This window comes from Brienomyrus brachyistius, chromosome 5, assembly GCF_023856365.1.
Source record: "Brienomyrus brachyistius isolate T26 chromosome 5, BBRACH_0.4, whole genome shotgun sequence".
Taxonomy (NCBI): Eukaryota; Metazoa; Chordata; class Actinopteri; order Osteoglossiformes; family Mormyridae; genus Brienomyrus; species Brienomyrus brachyistius.
Genome location: NC_064537.1, coordinates 35771598 through 35794665, shown reverse-complemented (window position 1 = coordinate 35794665; position 23068 = coordinate 35771598). Strand labels below are relative to the sequence as shown.

The window sequence follows — 23068 nt, the reverse complement described above, 5'->3', positions numbered from 1 at the left end:
AATCTGAACTATTAACTACACTATGATACATTAATATTTGGCAATTTACTTTTATATTTAGAGAAAATGTACAAAATTGTTGTTCTATGTTGCAGTATTTTTTATTTTTTTTACAAAAACTAAAATATTCTTTTTTATTTATTTTTGTTTAAGGTCAAGTTGACTTAGGAAGTAAAGCAAAATCTAGAGGTATATCAGCGTTATTGTCTGTGTATTTTTCTTAAAAGGTTAATGTGAAATGATTTAATAATCAAATAGACATATAATACACTAATATTTAATATAAGGACAGGAAGTTTGTGCTGTTTAATGATTTTAAGGCTGATTTAGGTATGGAATACCCGTTTCCTCCTTATCTCAGATTAAAATGATCACTTTCTCTTGCTCACAGGCTATGGTGATGGTGTCAGCCATGGTATGAGTAAGTATTTCATTGTCATTACTTATTAAATTAATCAATCAAATATCTTTTGACTTGTGCTCCCAAGTTTATTGATAATTCTGATTCCAAAGTGTAATATTTTTCCAGGCTATCCTAGTGTGCCCACTGACCTTGCTGCACTAGGGGCTAAAGCTGGAAAAGGAGCAGGTAACTGAATAATACAATGTGTTGTTCCAGACTGAATTCTGAAAAGTAATTACAATACATAGTAATGATGGTAATAATTACAATTTCAGTGCACGATAGTAATTTTGTGCTGTAAATGCTGCAGGGACAGGCTATCCTAGTCTGCCAGTTGACCTCAGTGTCCTGGGGGCCAAAGCAGACAAGGGAGCAGGTAATTCAGTCTAATTATAAATCATATAATGTTTTCTCTTCTGCACTGTCTGCGAATGGCTTTTGTGACGTGTGGCTTATATTGTGCCAGGTGCAAGCCTCGATAACATAAATAAACGTGGGCATTATGTGTGAAAAGTATGTAGTGTATGATTTGTGGTTTCTGGTGTCACGTAGGTCTGGGGACTAGTGTCTACGATGGCCAGAGTCTCGGAGCTAGCCTTCTTGGAGGAGAGGGCAAGTCCACCAGTTATGGTGAGGGAGGACCAGAAACTGCAAGACAGAGAACAAAAGAAAGACAAGGAATAGGAAATTAATGTTCTGAAATCATTAGGCTTACCAGACTTTTGAATATCACTCATATCTTTGCATGTCTTAGTCTTTCACTCATTTTTGCTTACCAAGGATTCGGCCTTGTCTCTAGGCCCTGTTCCCTCATGCAGTGTTGTGTCTGTACCTCCAGAGGGCACTGCTAACAGCGCTGCTGCAGCTGAAACTCCTGCCCAGTTACCCTACGGGGGTCAGCCAGTGGTTTCGGCTGGGTTGGGACCTGAGGGCAAGGCGGGTGCTTACGGGGCAGGGCAGCTACCCTATGCAGGGCAACCCATCCAGCCAGCGGGGATTGGAGCCGACCCAGGACTGGCTGAATACGGTAAGAGAGAGGAGAGTCTCCAGCTGAGGTGGTATAATGGGAGAATAAAGGTTCCTATGAACCTGACCAGGATAGGCAGTTAGAAGGTGGATAGATGGTACAGTTGCTGAGCCAAGTAATTTTCTGTGTCTGTGTCAGACAGAAGGCTGGAAGTGGGTGTGGTTTATACTGGAAGTGCCATATTTTCTAACCTAATATTCACCACCAATTCAATTGCTTTGCCTTAACTTAACTAAGTTTTATGAACTGTCTGAACTACTCCCCCAGCCCCTTAACCGGGGGACATTGATCAATCAATAACTGAAAAAAAAGTTTTATAATAAAAACATTCTGTATGACATCGGACATAGAAACTGTATACCATAAAGATATACAGTCAGGCCTCGGACATTCGCGAGGTTAGGTTCCAGAACCCATCACAACTGAGAAGGATTGATGGATGTGTCACAAAAAATGGTAATATGTGTCTATTTCTGTAGTTTAAACACTAAAAAACCCTTACCAGCAGTAAGGTAAAATGGGTAAATGAATGGGACTGTAAACTTATTGACAGATGACAGAAGTCATAACCAAGGTACAATTCAATAAAATACGTAAAGGAAACATGTACTGTACGTACAGGATACAGGTATTCATTCGATTTAAAATTACGTAAAGACGTACAGAAATAATAAGTTGTAAAAATACTATCTGTGCACTTACCATGAAAAAAAGAGAGAGAACAAAAATGCATGCACACATTAAAAATATTTAATAAAACACAGAATGAAATTTTCACGGATTTGTGAATTCGCAAATCACCAAGCGCAAATGCAGGAGGGCTGACTGCATATAAAACATTCCTTCAGTTGAAGGGAATAATCATAAATTCCAATGACGCAGCATTCATGTTTGTTGATGATAATATTACTGCAATTTGCTAGGTAAACAAGAGTTACTAATGTACAACAGTAAATACATAACAGCAGTACAAGGTAAAACCTTTTCTATAATATTTCAGCAATGCATGTTTTTAACATGCAGCTAAAAATGACAAGTGATGTACAGGTTTAGGGGTATGGGATTGTATAGGGGTTTGAAAGAGACTCTTTGGGCTATACCCAGTCTCAGCACATCTGTGGGTCCTTGAGCAAGGCCCTTAACCCCCAACTCCCTGGGCGCCCCAACAGGTGGCTGACTTTCTTAGACAGCTTATTCTATGAAGAGCACATTGGATCAGTAAAGTATGGATGATAATTGCTATTATTATTTGTACATGAGGGGCGGCATGGTGGTGCAGTGGTTAGCACTGTTGCCTCACACCTGGGACCCGGCTTCGAGTCTCCGCCTGGGTCACATGTGTGTGGAGTTTGCATGTTCTCCCCATGTCATCGTGGGGTTTCCTCCGGTTTCCCCCCACGGTCCAAAAACATGCTGAGGCTAATTGGAGTTGCGAAATTGCCCGTAGGTGTGCATGTGTGCGTGACTGGTGTGTGAATGTGCTCTGCGATGGGCTGGCCCCCCATCCTGGGTTGTTCCCTGCCTCATGCCCATAGCTTACAGGATAGGCTCCGGACTCCCCGCGACCCAGTAGGATAAGTGGTTTGGAAAATGGATGGATGGATGGATGGATGTCTTAAATTGACTATCTTTAGTCAGATGTATTATGATGAATTATTCATACAGAAATATGAACTCTACTCCGAAGACATCTTAGGATTCAGAACAGATCAAGCTTTACTTTAAACAAACAAATGAGTGATCAGATTAAAACTAAAAAAGCACATGAGTGACATAAATATTTTAGCATTCCTAAAATATTATTGAGAGGTGTATTGTGATGCCCAAAAGTTAGTACTCTGTATAAATTCAGCAAATCCTTATGCTGATTAAATTCAGTCAGCAGAGCAGGGCACATGTGACTTTTGGTAACTCCTGGAAGCGATAAGCACTGAAGTGGAGGTGAAGAAAGGGACTGCTGAACAGCCACAACATCTTCTGGGAGAGGAGATATCATGGATAAGCAAGGTGAAAAGACATCAGTGGTGTGACGATACTTTTTGCAGTTTAAAGCAGGGTTGCCAACTCCCACGCATCTGGTGTGACATTCAGGCTTTCAGACTCTTTCTCGCAATAAATGTTATGTGAAATCTATATTATTCCACTATAAACCTAAAATTAGCTCATCAAAAAGTCTGCTAACCCTACATACTCTTACAAACATGAAAATGAGTGTGTAGACTTCTCTCACATTGAAAATCTCACGCCAGCCAGCTGAACATAGACAGTGACACTGTTAAAGGCCCACACATTTATTAAACAAAAGTATGTGCCAAATTTATACAGATTACTAATGTGTTAGGTGCATAGGCCAGTTCTGATAAACATAAGTTTTTTTGCACGGGCCGGATGTGTCCTGCGGGTCTTCAGTTGACACCCCTGTCTTAAAGTGACAAAGTGGCACATAAACAAAGATCTGCTGTCTCTGCCACATTTACAGTAGCTTGATAATGATTGTACTTCATGCTGCGGCAAACAGTATTTTGAAGGTCTTCTCAAGGTCTTCAAAAGCAATGCTATTCCAGCTTATGGATCTTGGCAATAAAATTTACCATGGGGGGAGGGGGGATCACTAATTTTGTTGCCAAGATTTCCAAATACTGTGGTGTTGTTTTATTGTAATACTACCTAAGCCTAGTAACTTTAAAACTGTTTGTTACAATAAATCTGCCTCTGCTGGTCTGGCGGTATGTACACAAGAGTCAGTCCACACAGTTGTTCATAGACCATAACGGAATGCAGAAGAGTGAAGTATGAACTGGGCTTAGCACACCAATGTTAACGTTGAAATGTGTTGATGTCATTATATGCAATTTATGCTGCAAGCCACAAAAATGTAACCAGGTCAACTTGGTTCAGGTTGGGGAGTATGCACTGGTATCCATGTTGCCATACACACGACACAATGAATTACCATGGCAACCCCCCCCCCCCCCACCCCAAGCTCACACACGGTCCCGTCCCACCCTCCGGAAATGGCCATCCATCCACTAGAGCCAGGTGGGTGCCCCCTTGGCCTGGTTCAGCTGCTGTCCTCAGCAATGAGGATCCTCCAAGCCAGATCACCCTCAGAGAATCGCGCCACATGGCCACAGTGTCGTAACTGATGCTCCCACACAATACAGATAATGTGCCTCATTCAGAACTTCCTGAGCAACCACTAGTTCAACACAAAGTCAAACCAACAGTACCCAAGTTCTCTCCAAAGAGACACAATACCAAAGGAGTCCAGTTTTCATCTCAGGTCACTGGATAGCGTCCACATCTCTCAGTTTGGACCAGTTTGGACATTGTCGGAAAAATCAAGATCTTTATTCACCAGCATATACCCCATAACGACTGGACCCCACGATTGACCACACCCTTGACGAACCAGAAAATCAACTAGGAAGAACGCAAAGGTTCTGTCTCCACTCTGCACAACCCCTCCAGTTCCAGTGTACAGACTGGTTATGACATTCAGCATCTTTGTGAGAATCCTGTAAAGTCTCAGGATGTCTCACTGGGCAGCTCAATCAACTGAGTTCAACACGCTTTATGAAAATTAAGAAAGGCTGCAAAGAAACTTATTCACATTTGGGTTCGATGAGAACCCTCAGTGCCAGGATGGTAGACTTCTTAGGTATAAAACCAGATGGCTCCAATTGCTGGAAGGCAAGTAAGTGATCATGACCCTAGCAAGGACCTTACCCAGCACTGAGAGCAGTGATATCCCTCTGTAGTTGCCGCAATCCAGGCGATCATCCTTTCCTTTCAAGATAGGGACAAGAAGTTTGATTTTCTAATCAGTTGGGATGACACCCGTCTCCCAAATAGAAGCAAAATGTCAGGAGGACAGTCTTATCACCAGCCTGGAGAAATTCAGATACCACCAGTCTGGCCTTTCCTACCCCTAGTGGTTCACCACTTGTGCAGTACCAGTGAGATTGGGTGGCTCACAGCTAATTGGAGGACCAGTCTCTAGAACTATGGACTCAAAGATGTCCAACATCCTTGGTGGAGAATCAACTTTAAGCAGCTGCTCAAAGGAGCCAGTCCAGCGGGTCACAACTGCAGTGTCATCCGTAAGGACTGTTCCATCACCCTCCTTGACTACGACTCTCTGAGAGAAAGATTTGGATTTGCATAATGCTTTGATTCCACTGTAAGCAGGATGTGGGTTACTAGACCATTGATGGTATGTCACTTGCTCACAGATTCTTCTAACTAATGTCTCCTTATCTGCGCTTAGGGCCCTCGCAGCCATACTTCTCAAATACCGTTATAGACCAGAGTTGCCTTCAAGCTGTGCACTGTGACTTCTCTTAATTATACCCTGCGAGATAAAACATCTCTTTCTGCAATCACCGGCAACACCAACACAACCTTCAGCAGCCATCAGTCTTGTCATGGAAGGTCTCCCAAAACATATTAGAATTCAAAGTTCTGCAAGTCTGCAAATTCCTCACATAAATTGTGCGCAAACTCATTAGGAACATCTTGATCTTGGAATTTGACCATGTCCAACATCATTCTCCTAGTACTGTAGGTGGTAGTCTTATGGACCTAAGCTAAATCTTAAGCTATTTACTTAGCAACCACAAGATTGTGGTCATAATTCACAAATTGGGCACTTTTACAGACCCTGCAGTTCTGTATGAGCCTCCAGCATCTGCCGATGAGGATGTGATCTATCTTCTTCATCACACCACCAGTATTGGAGTACCAAGTCCAACAATGCGGCTCATGGTGCTGGAATCAGGATCCAGCAACCAGTGACCCACAGCCCCAGACCTTTTGTATAGTTAAGTAACATGGAGCCACTTTCACCACAGTGGTCAGACCTACATTATGGGGACCAACACAATCCTCATAGCCAGCCCTGTCAGTGCCAGTAGTCACACTGAAAGTCATCCATGACCAGAGGACAGGACATAGGTACCCGTCACCCACCAAGCAAAGATCAGAATAAAATGTCTCCTTCATCGAAACATCACTCGGACCACAGTCGGAGTATACACTGAGACAAACAGTCACATAATCCAGAGAGTGCCCGAGTCTCATGGTATGCTTGTTGAAAGGGGTGACATCGAACACCATTGGCCAATCTGCCTTCCTGTGGGTGGCTGCAGTACAGCTACTTCCATGGATAGCAGAAAAGAGTCCTGTCTGCTTTGTCGGAGCTGTGTGAGGTTTTTATGGTGACTGGAGTGCCAATTCCTGCCACCAACCCCCAAATTTTTCTCTGCAAGTTGGAGGACTGCTTGCAAGGCCAGATGCAAATTAATATCATACCCAGGAAAATGTAGTTGTTGCAGTCCTAATCTCTATCCTCTTTTCGACAAAATTATGAATTGCATGGAGATAAAACACCAAATGAAAAGGCATTTCATGTTTACATGTTGTGACTGATTTTCTTTGTGTAGAAGACCTGGTAAATGATATATGTTTCATTGCAGGTGGAGTCAGTGCTGAACTAGGAACCGAAACTACAACAGGCAAATATGGTAAAGCCCTTATTTTATTATCCTTATTGTCATTTGCTCTGCAGGTTCTGTAATTCAGTTTAACCTACATTCTTGCAGTACATCTGTATAAAGTAATGGATATACATTTTTGAGGCTAAGCACAGTGCTCACATTTTTGTTTTCAAAAATAAATATATAAATGAAGATAATATCAAGAATAGATTTACACTATGGTGATGAAGAGAATATGCAGTATGCAGGAAATACTGTTTCATCGTTATATTTCTTTTCTTTTCTTAGTGGGTGGCAGCCAGCTCCTTTTCAATGGCGCCCCCATCATTCCCACTGGCCTGGATGGTAAGGACCACATGTCCCTCTTTACTTGACTTCTGGCCAGGAGGGTTCCTGCTCCTTTGACTTCTCCTCACATCCTCTGAAGTTTCCCTTAGCAGCTCTTCTCTGTCCTTGCTGATCTCCTTGTTCTATCAATGTCCACCTTTAGACTTCTCTCAGTAGCAATGTTTTGGCACTTTGAAGGCAGACATGTGCAGGCACTCTCCCATGTCAAGGTGTGTGACTTCTCACCTGCTCTGGAAGGCAGAGCTGGGCCAAAAGAAAACTAGGAAAAGGCCACCATCAGTCCAGCGCCAAAGCCAGCTAAACTAGATAGAATTACTGATTGACAGAATAAAATAGATGCCTAAGAGTCTCATGTTACCGTATTATCTCCAATTGGCTGATGGAAGAATATTGAAAGAAAATCAGAATAAACCCAATTTTGTTGTTCACTTCTTCAGAAACAACTTTAAGAGACGTACAATAGAATAATACTATTGTATGTATGATTCTTGTGGCAGCCCTCCTTTAACGGAGAGCAAGGGCTGTGTGGATAAGTACCTGTTGCCAAACCTAGTGAAAACATGAGAGCTTAACTGTAGCTAGATTTATTTACATAATAATGGATGTTCGGATAAACCGAACCTCCAGGTATACAATAAAATAGATGACTGCAAATGACTACTTCTTGTATAAGTTCAAGTTCAATGACGGGTAGGGAACAAATTATGGCACAGGAAAAAACAGCAGAATCAAAGGCAAGGTAACCATGATTTTTTTCCAACAATGCATTGCAGAAAAAATATTAATGTAAGGTCCATTTCCAACTTTCTGGCTACTTACATTTTCTATCCTTCTTATTCACTTTCCCAAAGGTTACAGTATTCCATATAGAGGAAACTCAATTTTATAGAAAAAAATCTGTGACTGCAATCAAAAAACTAAAAATGTTTAAAGTTGTATATTTTGTTTGATTACTTATGGTTATAATTATATCTGAGTAGGGGGTTAAGGCTGCCATTGTTGGGATTTTCCCATAGAAATTAATGTATGTGGGTGTGTGTGTGTGCATGTGTGTGTGTTTTTATTTTAATTGCATTGTGGTTGCAGTGTCTTGCTCCCTCAGTGTAATGCGTTGTATTCATTCAGGAAATGGTGGTTTGCAGTATGGAGCTCAACCACTTGTATCTTATGTAAAAACAGCTGGAAAATATGGTGAGCTCTTATTGTAATGTTTGTCCATGACCATTATAATATAATATATATCCTTAGATATACCACCCCTCTACTATTTGTACCAGCTGCCGCCATCAGGCACAGCAAGGACACCTGTTGGCATGGCCACCCTTACCCCCACCCTCCCCACGCTAAGAGCATGGCATTCGACCTATCTATGTATGGCTCTGTAAATCACATATCTATCTATCTATCTATCTATCTATCTATCTATCTATCTATCTATCTATCTATCTATCTATCTATCTATCTATCTATCTATCTATCTATCTATCTATCTGTCTGTCTGTCTGTCTGTCTATCCATCTATCTATCTATCTATCTATCTATCTATCTATCTATCTATCTATCTATCTATCTATCTATCTATCTATCTATCTATCTCACAGGTAACACTGGATTGCCATACAGTAGCCAGCCCCTCGGTTTGGGGGCTGATGGGAAATTGCCGAGCACATACGGTGAGCCTCGCCTTTCATTTTTTCAGTCTCTTATAAGCCACCAGGAGGCATTTTTCTCACTCTCCCGCCTCTCACAGGGAATGCTGGCCTGCCATACTACCTACAGCCATTTGGGCTTGGGACTGATGTGAAATCTGCAGCAAAATACGGTAAAGTGCACCAGTCTGCTTGCTGATGTGTCTGTTTTCGTTTCTTTGCCTTACTTTGATTTCTGATGATTATAGGGCTCAGTAAGGCAGGAAATGCCAGGCTGTCTTAAGGAGTGCAGTTATACGGTTATCATACCACCCGATGCAAAATCTGCTTTGAAATATTTAGCATTTATTTACTTAGCAGATACTTTTATCCAGAGCGATGTACAATCAAGGAAGCAGGGTCAGTGAATGTTCCTGGAGAAACTGGGATTAAGGGCTTTGCTAAAGCAACCAACAGGGATGCCACTCTGCCACTTATAGGATCTGGACCTGCAACCTTCTGTTCACTTCTTCAGAAACAACTTTAAGAGAAGTACAATAGAATAATACTATTGTATGTATGATTCTTGTGGCAGCCCTCCTTTAACGGAGAGCAAGGGCTGTGTGGATAAGTAGTTTGTCCTGATTGCAGTGTTACTCTTTTCTGATTACAGCGTTTCTGATTACTCTGCCCTGTTGCCAAACCTAGTGAAAACATGAGAGCTTAACTGTAGCTAGATTTATTTACGTAATAATGGACACCTGGCAGAGTCACACCCAAATACAGAGGCGTCCACCTATGACTGCATTTGTTTCCCAAATCATTCTAAATTATATTTTTTTCACTTTATCTCAGGAAACAGCGGTTTGACAACCCAGCCATTTGGATCGGAAGCAGATGGAAGGTCTGCTGGTAAATATGGTACGTTCCATGTCTGTTCTTCTGAATGGAGTCTGCTTGTGTTTCCACATTCTTCCACTTTGTCATACACATGAATACACGAGTCCCATGTGATGGCAGTTTGATGGCAAAAACAATGTTTATGTTACTATACACACACATCAAGATCTATAAACGCATTCAACAGACAGTATTCCCCTGGCAATTTCTCTTTCATACAGACACCTACAAGAAAGCAGATGACATGTAAAAATGTCAATTAGCATAAAGTCACTGAGAAAAAAACAAAATGTCAGATGGAAAGATATATTCATGCAGTTATTCAGATTAATATGGTCTGGTGCCAGCTGGCAGAATGAGCTGAATGATGTAACCAGCCAACCACATTGAAATATTTTGGTATGCGGTATAAAATTAAATAATTTGCATTTACGTTTCATCTTTTACTGTTCTTTAGTTAATTCTCTTTTGTTGTTACATGTTGCCTTCATGCATCCCTTCTTTACTAGATTTGTTTTAAAATGTGTTTCTTAACCTTTTACTGTCCTGATCCACGCATTGTGCATGACTGCATATTGTACCATTCCTCCCTTATTGTGTTTATTTCTCTCTTCTCCTTCTGTATGACTTCCTAACCTTATTTGTGACACCTCCATATATTCCTGGCATAATAATTTCTCACATGTCTCATTCTTCTTTCCTATCCATCTTCAAAATACTAACTCCCATCATCCCCTGCACCCTCCAACCCCTTAACATCTACAGATGTCCCCTTACCCACCCCAGTCCCCACAGACCCCTCTTTTTCCCCTGGAATTCCCCCATCTCCCACTGCTGCTCTAACACCCAGCGCTGACTCATCCTCCTCAGTAACCTCTCTGCTAGGTTCTGAGGTCCCATCTGCCTCTACGCTGCCCCTCACCACTGCCAGCCCCTCCCTCCCAGCTGCAGCTGCTCCAATGCAACCCCCGCTGCCTGTGCAGGTTGGCCGGCTTGAAATTCCGCAGCCTAAGCGCTGTCCAATAAGCCCCCCATAACATCTGTGGCTGTATGTTCATGTAGGGGGTAAAGTACAGAAAGGTAACCTGTAAGGAAGGCATAAGACGACACCCCAGCATGGTGGGGAAGGGGCTCCAGGCAGGGCTTAAATATAAATGGAGCCCAGCCCAACCGCAGTCTCCTTCAACATAAATTTTTTTTTGAATGTCTCAAAATTTAGTAAAAGATTCACAGTTGAATGACTTAATAAAAAGTCAGTTTTGCTTTAAGAATCATTTTTTTTCATCAGCTTTAATAATTTTCGTTAGTAGCCATTTCTCAGAGTCCTACATGATGCCTTGAGTTCTGTTGTGTGTTTTTGTATTTTGGCTTATTTTGCTTACTGTACTGCTAGCAAAACACTTACAAGCTAGACTCTCCTAGAGTTAAAGCCCGTGTAAGAACTTCTTAGAAACAATTCATGAAATAATTGATATTTTAATGCATTTTTACAAGGACATTGCGAATGAATAAGCAAGATTTTGCATTGTTTTAAAGTTGTAACACAGCATGCCAACAAATCACAACACATTGCACCTTTAGGATTGTAAGTATAAATACAAATGATAGCATACAGTAATGTGCCTGGTGGCACATTCAAGACCCCCCCCCCCTCATCTGACACAGCTTCTTTGATTCAGATTTAATCCTGCAGGGTAGGAAATAGGGCCAAAAAAATCTGTGATTAAGAGAAGGTAAAGTATACCAGGTGCTGAAGCAAGAAAATTATGGGGTGGCTGAGGGAGGACAAAGAAATAAAGGTGTGAATTTAATTCAAAAACACTTTAAAACACCAGGACCCTTTCAAGGGCACATGACTGAATGTTAAAACTATTAACAGAATCATAATCATAACTGTTAGAAAATAGCATTTTCAAGACAAACAGAACCCTGGGAATATCTGAATCCTCAGAAAATATCAGAACATCAGTATGTTTCTACTAATTCTGCTAATGACAATGCGGCATACCAATAGTACTGATGGATTTATTTACTGTGAGATTTTTTAACTTCAGATATCAGGAATGGTATTAATAAATACTGAACATTAGAAATCAAAATAATAGAAGAGTTAGGTAGATACAGTTAAAAAAAAATTTTCAACAAGCAAACCCCAATGCTGCTGATTTTGTGGTACAAGATTGCAAGATGTACTTTGCAAAATTGATCACGGGCAAAAAAATTGTGCCTGTTGTCAGAGATAAACCCATTCATTATTTTTGTGTGGGCCAAAGATGATACAAGTGTTTTGAATGGTTAAGCTCAAAATAAATAAATCGCAGGGCCCTGATGGCATCTTACCTATAGTTTTAAGAGATGAGGAATATTATTAGCCAACCTTTAACTTTACTATTCCAGAAATCGTTATCTGCTGGTGTGGTACCTTCTGATTGGAAGTGTGCTAATATAACATCCATATTCAAAAAAGGGGATAGAAGTAATCCAGCAAACTATAGGCCAATCTGGTTAACTAGCATAACTGGAAAAATAATGGACTCTATAATCCAAGTGAAAATAATAGATTACCTGGATGCAAATAACACTCTGAGGGATAGCCAACATGTGTTTAGGAGAGGTAGATCCTGTTTAACTAATTTGGTTGGGTTCTTTGAGGAAGGTACAAGAGAAATTGATCACATAAGTGCATGGAGATTTACAATTAAATTTGAAATCTGTTGTGTCGTTATTGTTGGTTGAAAATTTTCTTTCCATTTGATTAATGAATTGCACATTTACCATTCTGCTTAGCTGGATTCTAAAGTAGAAACAAAAGAAATCAATTAGGTTCACAGTATACCATCCTGGAAATTTTATTTTTAATTATTTGTTTTACTCACTTTCTTTTTATTTGGCTGAATATTAACTGTTTATTACAGAAATATATAAACCCATTACAAATTATTAAAATAATTGACTTTTAAAAATACTTTTTCTTTGTTTAGGTGGAAAGGAAAACAAATATGGATTGAATAGGTTTTTCAGCAATGGATACCAAGGTAAGAAAACTGAGCCACCCACTTACTGGACTAATTTGTGACTATAGTGTGTAATCATATGTAATCCGTGTCTGGTATATGTATGTAATTCTGTTTTGTCATTTAAAATCTCTGGTAGATGTCAGTAGTTCAGTTTAGTCACATTCAAGTTAATTTATTTTTACATAGCGCCTTTCACAATGAAGTTACCTTAAGGTGCTTTACACCTTATAGCTTCATTTAGACAGAATAATAGAAAAACAGCAAAACAGAGGACAATGAAAAGAAATAAAGCCAGCTGACAACATAGAGGGGCATAAAACTCCCAAATTTATAATATAATCATATAAAAATTCTGATAGATGTCAGTAGGTCAGTTTAATCATATACTGTAAACTTTCTAGGAGATGTCAGTAGTCCCATTTGCTCTTCATTGGATGATGTCTTTACGTAGGGTTTAAACTGTATTGCTAATCTGTCCAAATGATATTCATCCCTTTCTCCTTTTACCTTCCTCTTTAGGTTAATTCTGCTGGCCCCAGGAAGCAGTTTTGTGTTCTTCTGTTATCAATGTGTGTGTGTGTTTGTTTAATAAGTTGCATATGATGGTTTTGTTTTCTCTTAACTGCTTGTGTCATTGGTGTTGCCACTGATTCCATCCCTCTCTGCCCTTCCTGCCTATCACTGGGGATGTATGTGTTTCTCTTTCACGTTATCGTCACCACTGCAGCTCCATAAGGACCTGGCTCCCTTCATATCTTTCCGGTGCACAGAAACTCCCGATTCTTCTGCTGTAAATTGTCGAGCTTCGTCTCTCCCCCAGTCTTTTGTTGTACATGTAATAAAATGAGTACCTGAGCTGCAGAATGAGATTTCATCAGGTGCTTAATTAATGAGGCAGATCTGAACCTGCACTCGCAAGACTTTTTGGGATTAGAATGTCATTCCCCTTACTTTGGAATTCAATGTAATGGAGAATTTTGGATGGTAAATCTTCTGGAAGCCATTAAATAAACAGAAAACCTATTTATTCTTAGTTTTTCTATGTTATTACAGTTGATGGTTACTAGTACTCTATTGCTCTTCTCACCAAGAAAGGGGTATACAGTTGGCTATCAGCATCGTATCTTATCAAATGAAATCATCCATCCATTTTCCAAACCGCTTATCCTACTGGGTCGCGGGGGGTCCAGAGCCTATCCCGGAAGCAATGGGCACAAGGCAGGGAACAACCCAGGATGGGGGGCCAGCCCATTGCAGGGCACACACCATTCACTCTCACATGCACACCTACGGGCAATTTAGCAAGTCCAATTAGCCTCAGCATGTTTTTGGACTGTGGGGGGAAACCGAAGTACCCGGAGGAAACCCTACGACGACATGGGGAGAACATGCAAACTTCACACACATGTAACCCAGGCAGAGACTCGAACCTTCTTTTTGACTCAAATTCTTTTTAGAGACTAACTCCTCCATTTACAGAGCCTACAGTCAAAGTGTAAACTATTGTATTAAATGACCAAGTATTTGCTGAAACATTTATTACCATTAACACTTTTGAGGACGAAAACTTGCCTTGTTTTTCTTCAAAAGGACACAGGGCTGAACATCTGACAATCTCATTCTCCCTGTGTTTGGTGCAGAGCATTTCTGCGTCATTTTTTGTATCTCATCCACGTTCACCAGTGGCTTTCTTTCCTTTTTGAACTTGTTTTTTAAGGATTCATACAATGCATCCTAGAAAAAATTTAAATTCACATCAGCATTTCTAAATGGATATTTACAAATTAGGTACACTACGTCAACTGTTAGTAGCAACATAACCAACAACTAGAATGGTGGGCAGTCAGCCAATTAAAGATAGTGATACCTATTTTAAAAAAACTGATTTGCATATCTAACAACATTCATAGTATCTGGCTTGCAACAATGTTAGGGACCTTTATGAAGCATATACTTAAATTTAGCATTCTTCTTTAAGTCAGTGAGACAATACTTGCATATCCAGATCCATAGCTTTCCTTCAGAAAAGAGAAACTTAGCATTACAGACTTTAGGAGCTGCATATACTGCACGTGAGATGGATACCTGGAAGTTTTAGAAAGGTCTGCAAATGTGTATTTTGTCACCAGGATTCACTGTAACACACAAATCTGACACTTGATTAACAAGTAAACTTCTTTTACAGGCAACATGCAAGTACAGTACATAGAAGATATATCTTGTTTTGTAAGTGCTGTTGCTAAAATAAAGGAATTTCAGTAAACGCGCGCGTACAAACACACACACTCCCTCACATTCATACATATGTATGCGTGTGTCATTATTTATATGTATGTATGTACGTACATGTGTGTGTGTTTGTGTGTGTGTGTATGTTTATATAAATTTAGCCTTGTATATACTGTTCTTAACATAGGGAGTACTTCCATTCCATTCATTTGTGTTTGGAGGGCCACGTCAGATACGATCAGATATACAACCATTTAGTCACTGCAGCTGCTGGGCTGCCGCATGCTGCCAGATGTAAAACAGAGTCAGAGCTGCAACTCTGGAGATATAATCTCAGTGAAAAAAAAAAGTTAGGCACCTAGACGGAGTGGTGGAAATGAAATGAATCTGCATGCGATGAAAGATCATGTGACTGTATCGTAATGATCATAATATTAGATCAAACGGACAACAGAGTTGGCAGTATGAGCACACTGCTGCTGCCATGTCAGTAGGGTGTGGCAAAATGTAAAAGTTTAGCTGAACTTGAACAGATGATCCTATTGTAAAACCACTGTAATACCATGAATCAGTTCTTTAAAAAATGCCTATTATGGAACAAAGACATACATTGTCACTTGGCTCAAATAATCAAATAGAGCGTGAATAAGCATATTTTTTACTCTGTTTTTTGTATGTGACTTCAGAGTTGCATCCTTATTGGTCAATGCAGTGAAGACTGCTGGAGGAAACCGGACTTTGCAGTTCATCATAGGTTGGGCTGCTGGGGTTATTTGACTGACAGGGGCTCGGCTTTCACTGCAAAATTGGTAGAAATTCAGATTTTAAATAAAGCCAACATTTCAAAAAGACAAAAAAACAAGTAAACCTTTAGAAATCTCAATAAGTCTGAAATTACACGACAACCGTATAACGTAACTTACACCTTTAGATGGGCTAAAGCAGACAGGAACTCCACCTGGTCTTTTATTTTTCGAAAAATTCGCTCACTCATTCTTTCAGCCATCTGCAGAAGTGTAGGCCCATCTACTTCATTATCTACAGAAAAGAGAAACAACAGCAGACAAAGATCATGGTAGAAGTGGAGAGGATTACAGGAATTCCTAAATGTATTCAATCATTACTTGAATTGTCATTAAGACCAAAGCAATATTCCACGGAACATCAAACTACAACATCTGTTGGCCAAAATCATTCATTGTAAGGCATTCCAAAGAGCATGACATTCAAAAGCTTTACCAGAGAGAAAGACCACCTACCACTATATGAGTGAGATGTGAGCAACGTCACAACCGAGAATAGTGACAGACCGACAGTAATCTTCAAAACAGAAAACTATGAAACAACATAGTAATAAACAGTTATGCAGCTAGTCTATATATATTATATTTTTGAGCTACAATGCAACAGTAATAACCCTGTTGATATTAAGTGTCTCTGCTAAGCCGTTGTGTTATTTTTATTTTTGATTAATGTCAAATACATAAGTGGAGAGTTAAGAAGGGCAATCTGAACTCCTACTACTCCCTGTGATATCTTGGATTAACACCACAGGCAACCCACACATAAATGCATGGCTATAACTGTCCATTCACACCAAAGTAAGTTGGCTAACATACTCGTATTTCAGAGTTGTTAGCCAAAGCTGAATTAAACAACATATTTGATGTTTTAGATTAGTAGGGTTAATTTACTGAGATATTCCAAGAAACTGAATATTCAACATGAGACCATGGTTGGATATTTCAAATGACTGTACTGGCTTGTTAGCCATGAGATTGTTCATTATTGCTATATCTTATCACACCTCTGTGCCCATTTCCATGGCTCATGCCCACATTTCAGATTTAACATTCTTACCTTGCTTAATTTTGAACTTCCTTGAAAGGCTGATGGATGAGAGTTATGAAGTCTTTACCATCACAACTATACATATCCAAAGCATGAAAGTCCACCTCATCTCCAGGCTTGAACACCAACAGTTCATCTGTCTCTCTGATGTGGTATGAATGAAAATGGCTTACAAATTCCACTGTTGTGAAGAGTTTTCCTACAAGAAACCAGTTTGCAGTTTGCATATGCAGAATCAGGGTTATCTTCACAAACAATGGTATCTGCTCGGCATGTACTAGATCAAGAGGAAACCCTCATCAGCATACTTGACGGAGTTCAAAATGATGCATTTACACTTCCAGAGCTTCTCATCAACAGCAACAGGTATCTCCAAACTCTGAAAATGAGCTTGCAAGTTCACGGGAAGTTCTCCCTCGCAGCTCACTGGCTGCTACTGGTACAACATCATCTGTGATGAGATTTTGAGACTGCCACTCCCAACACTGCCAAAGCTGATTTGTTTTTGCTAGAGTCTGACAAATGTTTACAAAGTTATTAGTGATTCTAGCAACTCTCTTAAAATACAAATGTTTGGCCTCAAACCTCATGCACCATTGAGACCAAGGTGACCCATATTCAAGGATGAGCCGAGGATAATGCACCTGGAAATGCAGCTTAGGTGTGAAGGAACCAGGAAACAGATTACTGAAATCTGTCAAAAACAGATTAATGAGTGAATGCAGATGACTGATCCAATGAATGCTAATGGTTGACGAAAGAATTGTCTCTCCTATTTCTCTGACCACAAGGTACAGCTGCCAAAACTTATTTTTCTCTTCAGTCTTGTTTCCTATGAGGAAAGGAAGAGTCCTGAATAATGTCCATTTCTCAGCAGCTGTTCCAGAGATATTTCCATGAAGTGCAACTTTCTCAGGTACAGTATAAGAACAGGTTTGTAGGGGCGATCAGTCTGGCCAAAAGAAAACCTCTTCAGAATGTCATTAACCTCTTGGATACCAACAGTTTTTTCCCTATGCAAGACCTTCAAAACAGACTTCAAAATAAGAGGTACAATTAGGCCTGTCGCAATAAACGATAAATCAATTAATTGCACGATAATTAAAATGAGGTCAATAATTTTTCCGGCTGCGATAATTTTCATTTGCATACTTGTTTGTTTTCCTCATGTCTCTCTCTACCAAATGGGAATATCGCCTCTTTTTAGCAAACCGGCTCATTTGGCTCAGCTCACCAGGAAGAGCTGGCTCTTTCAAAAACTCGGACAATTCTATAAACATTAATAAAACGGGTCTTGAACAGGAGTCGGCTCCCATCATTCACTAAAAAGAGTCGGCTCAAAGAGAAGTCTTGTTCACAAATGACACATCACTAGTAATGAGGCGTGAACTCTTGTGTCAGTCGGCTCTTTGCACGTCAGCTTCCGCGTTCATGGAAATGCAGCTCACTCATTTCCGGTCTGTGAAAAATGGCATTGGTTTATACATCCCGTGTACATGACTTGTCCAAACTTATGATCAACAATGTTATGATCAATCGCTTTTGTAAATCCTTCTCCAAAGTACCAATGAGTAAATTAGAGAAGAGCTTTAAGATGTTTGCCTTGTCTTACATCCACGAATACGAAGGGGAGTCTTATTCGTTCAGCTTTGTGGCTGGCGTTAGACTGAGACATGAAGAAGAAAAAAATGGTTATGATGATCATCCGATTATAATTATCAATTTCGCCCAGGCAGACGTGTTCACTATAAGCGGTAAAGTAAAATGTGGCAATAAATTATATGAATATGATAATATGCAATAATTTTTTTTTCTTGCTCGGAATTTGCCAGACTAAAGTAGCTACGGATTTGCATACGGCCTGTTGAGGCACCTGCTTTTATTCCTATGGAGTGTTTTGTTGTTAGTTAGCACTTTTTGTTTACAAAGGTCCTAACTGGCAGTTTTGCCTGTTTTCCCTGTCTGAGCCTAATGTTTAATATTTTAAGGGTGATTTTGTTTACAGAGGCTTCATAGTCCATTTTATTTATTGTTTTTGGTTGTTTTGTTTATTTATTTTGGATATGAAAAATGTCTTCCACTCCCAGTGTTAAATGTTCTTTAGAAATTAAAGTTTATTGATCGTTGAAAGGGTGTACTTGCATTAATATGGCCATTATTATTACATCAGTTGAAAATGGTCTCACAATGGCAATATTATTGTTTATCGCAATAATTCCTGGGACAATTAATCGTCCAGCAAAATTTGTTATCGTGACAGGCCTACTCTAAACAAAACCTAATTGGTTACATTGCAAACTATATAAGTCACAACAGATTGTTCTCACTCAGTCTAAAAAACTCCCTATCGTCAAATTAGTAAAATCGTTCGGATTGTCAAAAAATTACTTGTGGGACTTTCTTTTTTAAATCTGATCCCCATAGTTATTAATTTTAGATTAATAAAATAATAAAATTAAATATTTTAAATTGCCTTCTGATGGTTAAATTATTTCAAAACATTTTCCCCCGTTTTTAAATTTTATTTTATGAATACCTTTCTGCCTTCCAAAACGCTCTCGATCGTCTTCTGAGAGTGCTCTCCAAAAACCTCGTAACCCCCTCACACGAGCTACACTCTATCCGGAGTCATAGCCGCATGCGCATGCACAGATTGTGGAAGCGACAAAACCATTGGGATTTTACTCTGATATTCTGGATAACAATTAAAAATGTATTTTAAGAAAACAATTACAACGACACTTCAAGTATCACACTGAATTATACATGGGATTCTGAAGTAGGAAGACTACAATAATATTTTTTTGTAAAACATACTTAAATAAGGTTCGTTGTATTTACAAATTTGAAAAAAATCTTCTCTTTTTTCAGTGCAGCTTATGGGGAAGTAGAATTATTTTGCAAATTTACACCCCCCCCCCACCACCATCACCATCCAATAACTCAAATAAGAATTAAGGACACTTTAATATCCCAAAGAACAAAATGACTAACATGTAGAACCATCCACTACATAAAATGGTTCTTTAGTAGGTTATGGTTCTTTGTGGAACCACACAGACTTCTAAAGAACCGTTATTTTTCTGTGTGTACCTTCAATTTCAAGTCAGGGGACAGGCTCTAACTGTTGTTTTTGCTTATGCAATGAGCACCAGTTCAGAGTATCTGATCTTGGAGAGATGGGGGTGGGGTGCTGGAAGGCGCCTCCTCTGGGGACTAGGATTGGGAACCAAAAGTAGGTTCCAAATTAGAACTTATAAGAAAACACCCAATACTGGGTATCCAATCTTTTGTTTTTAAACCGTACGTATCTGTAAAGACCTGTGTGGCTATATGCCAAGACCTGTTTTAGGTGAATATGTCAACACGCAGCAGCCATTTGCTTAAACACAATCTAACATACGTGACAACCGTGTGAAAGATAGATAGTGAACATTCAAAATAAACAAGCCTTCTTCAAGAACAGAAAGTACATAGTACAGTAAAATTGCTGAAATGACAAAAAAAGCTTATGTGTCTTTTCTTCTGTTTACTAGATACAGTTTACTTAGTTTAGTTTCAGGAAGGTACTTCTCTCCAAGATGATCCTTGCGTGTGTGTGTGTGTGTGTTGAACACTAAGAACAGTTCCTAACCAAACTGAACTTTTTACACCTTTTTAAATTCTTCCCTTGGGTTTTACCTCAATTCATGCCTTACACTCTCATTGGCTGTGGCTCGTCACCGCACTCATTACCAGTACTTTTCACACTTTAAGGATTTGGCATCACCAACAGGCCCATATATTTTGCCTACCTGATATCTGACGGGCATATGCGATACATCCGTTGGGTTCCGTTGCAAGCAGTTTACACATAGCAATAAAATGCCAATTTAAAAATTGCCTCCGACCTGGGGCTTTGATTGGCAGTTTCTAAAAATTGTTGGTGAATGGAAAATTCGGACTAAAATCGTGCGGTGTGAACTTAGCATTAGTTATACTGGAAGCTGGCATTTGCACAGACTTACACCAAGCGGGAAAAACAAATCATGCAATGAGAAAGATGCATGGTGGCAATGAGAACTGGAACGTGCTCTTGCATATTTATGCATATGTAAATAATTAGATAAAAAGAATAACAACCAATACTTGTGATCTGGGTTGTCTGCTCAAACAGGTCTAGCAAATCTTTACTCGCCAGAGCATAACGAAGATTTTCTTCTGATTTCTAATTTTCTTCATCAAACATTTTTTTCATTTTAGCCATGAAATAAAAGGTAAAATGTGGCGAGCATAGAAAAAAGAAATAATAATAAATAATAATAATAATAACAAAAACATGGTTGAAACAACCTATTGTTTATTCTTAAATCAGCTATTATTGCTGAAATATTGTAAAATAACGAAGTCGGAATTGAAGCGTGTGGCACAGGTAGAGCAGTTGCTTCCGGGTTGCAAAGGGGCGGAGTCCGCTCTGCCCTCATACACAATTTCCACGAAGAACAGAAAAGCACTAGCCGGTGTCATTTCTTTGTTTTATTCACCTGTTTATATGTTAGTACAGGGGAAACTGTCGCCCGTTATGTTTTTATTAATTCATGACTAATGTTTGTTTGATTAAGTATTTTAGTGTTATTTTGAACTTTTAAGTATAAAAACGGGGATTAGACGGGTTTTCATTGTATGAGGCGGCTATCTGAGGTAAACGGTGTAATATTCGTGCAGAATTCATTGCATAATTTGTACGGCACAGAATTGATTATTCAAATGATGTGTACACGTTTGCCAGAAGCTTGATGTTGATTGGTTGATGTACACGTGATCTGTTTTATGCAAACTCACTGACAGTCAGTCGGAGTAGTTTTACCTACCTGTGCGGAGTGCTCGAATGGGGGACATGTGGGTAATGACAGTTAAACTTGGAAGGGTGTGATTGGGAGGAACAGCCTGCCCAATTTCAACTTGAATGGTGCCTTGTTTTTGGACTTTTGTGGTAACCACAGTTTGGCCATTATAAAAATTATTTTAAAACATAATGGTATTCTGAAGTGCACTTAATACCAGAGTACCCTAGGCCACAATTTTATGATTGGTTTGCAATCATATTGTTGGATCTGTGGTTGCATATTTTGGACACTCAAGTGAAAAGCGGAGCTGAGCTGTCAGCTGGTCACCATCTGGTGGTGAGTTGGATTCATTGGTAAGAGTAAATGCTGTATAGACCTGGTACACTCAAATGCATAGTGACTGTGTGTTGGGAGCATCTGTCAGAGGCCCCTGTCTCTTCAACTCGCATCTCTGGCAGAGCTTCTCTTACATCCTGAGAGGGGCTGGAGAAATTGAGCCCAAATGGACCATGTTCCGGGCCTGCATTGCTGAGGCAGCTGTGCAGAGCTGTGGCTGTAAGGTTGCTACTGCCTGTCACGGTGGCAATTCTAGAAGCTGGTGATAGACATCAGCAGTAATGGGAGCGGTCAGGTTGAAGAAGGAGGTCGTCTGAGTTTGGTTAGCTAGTGGATATCCTGAAGCTATGTACCAGCAGGCCAAGTAGAATGCTACTTTAGCAGCTGCTGAAGAAAAGACTTGGATATAGGATTTAGTTTGTTGAGGCCATGGAAAAGGACTTTTGGTTCGCCTTGAAAACATTTTGGTAAACATCAGGTGAGGGTGAAGCATGGCTGTTTACAGCAGAGATGGAGCGCTGTTGACCTCAAATGGGAATATAGTCAGGTGGTGGAAGGAGTACTTTTAGGACCTCCGGAATGTCACAGACACACCTTCCTTGGAGGAAGTAGAGCTAGACAACTCAGTGGAGGACTTGCATATCACTAGGGCTGAGGTCCTGAAGTAGTAAAAACACCCATTGGTGGTAAGGCTCCAGGGGTGGGTGAGATTCACTCCGAGTTATTGAAAGTTCTTGATGCTGTTGGGCTGTTTTGACTGACATGCCTCTTCAGCATTCATGAAGTTTGGCACAGTGCCCTTGGATTGGCAGACCGGAATGGAGGTCCCAGTCTTTAAAGAAGGGGCCTGAAGAATGCATTCCAGCTTCAGAGGCATCACACTCCTCAGCCTCCCTGGGAAGGTCAATGCCAGGGTACTGGAGAGGAGAGTCCATCTGTTGGTCAAAACTCAGATCCAGCAGAACAATGCGGATTCTGTCCTGGTCATGGAAGGCTAGACCACCT

At 40.0% G+C, this 23068-nt stretch overlaps 1 protein-coding gene and 1 long non-coding RNA gene across 2 annotated transcripts; one reads left to right on the top strand and one right to left on the bottom strand.

The window, feature by feature from the left end:
* The first annotated feature begins 396 nt into the window (after positions 1 to 396).
* On the top strand, positions 397 to 13781 carry LOC125741678 (elastin-like). The gene is made up of 12 exons (XM_049012894.1): positions 397 to 421; positions 530 to 589; positions 714 to 779; positions 956 to 1033; positions 1242 to 1430; positions 6908 to 6955; positions 7217 to 7273; positions 8878 to 8949; positions 9027 to 9098; positions 9760 to 9825; positions 12786 to 12839; positions 13341 to 13781. The coding sequence occupies exons 1-12, from the start codon at positions 418 to 420 to the stop codon at positions 13343 to 13345; spliced, it is 771 nt and encodes a 256-aa protein (XP_048868851.1). The 5' UTR covers positions 397 to 417; the 3' UTR covers positions 13346 to 13781.
* A 2022-nt stretch (positions 13782 to 15803) lies between these two features.
* Positions 15804 to 20765, bottom strand: LOC125741685 (uncharacterized). Its single transcript, XR_007397833.1, has 3 exons — positions 20696 to 20765; positions 16041 to 16088; positions 15804 to 15848 (listed from the first exon to the last, which is right to left on the bottom strand). It is a non-coding gene; the product is annotated as an uncharacterized LOC125741685 (long non-coding RNA).
* Between the last annotated feature and the right edge of the window lie 2303 nt (positions 20766 to 23068).

What these genes read in the sequence shown, in the direction of transcription:
- LOC125741678 (XM_049012894.1), top strand. An exon ending in GGGCAAGTCCACCAGTTATG is followed by an intron (nt 1,034 to 1,241) that starts GTGAGGGAGGAC and finishes CTGTACCTCCAG; the next exon opens with AGGGCACTGCTAACAGCGCT. An exon ending in AACTACAACAGGCAAATATG is followed by an intron (nt 6,956 to 7,216) that starts GTAAAGCCCTTA and finishes TTCTTTTCTTAG; the next exon opens with TGGGTGGCAGCCAGCTCCTT.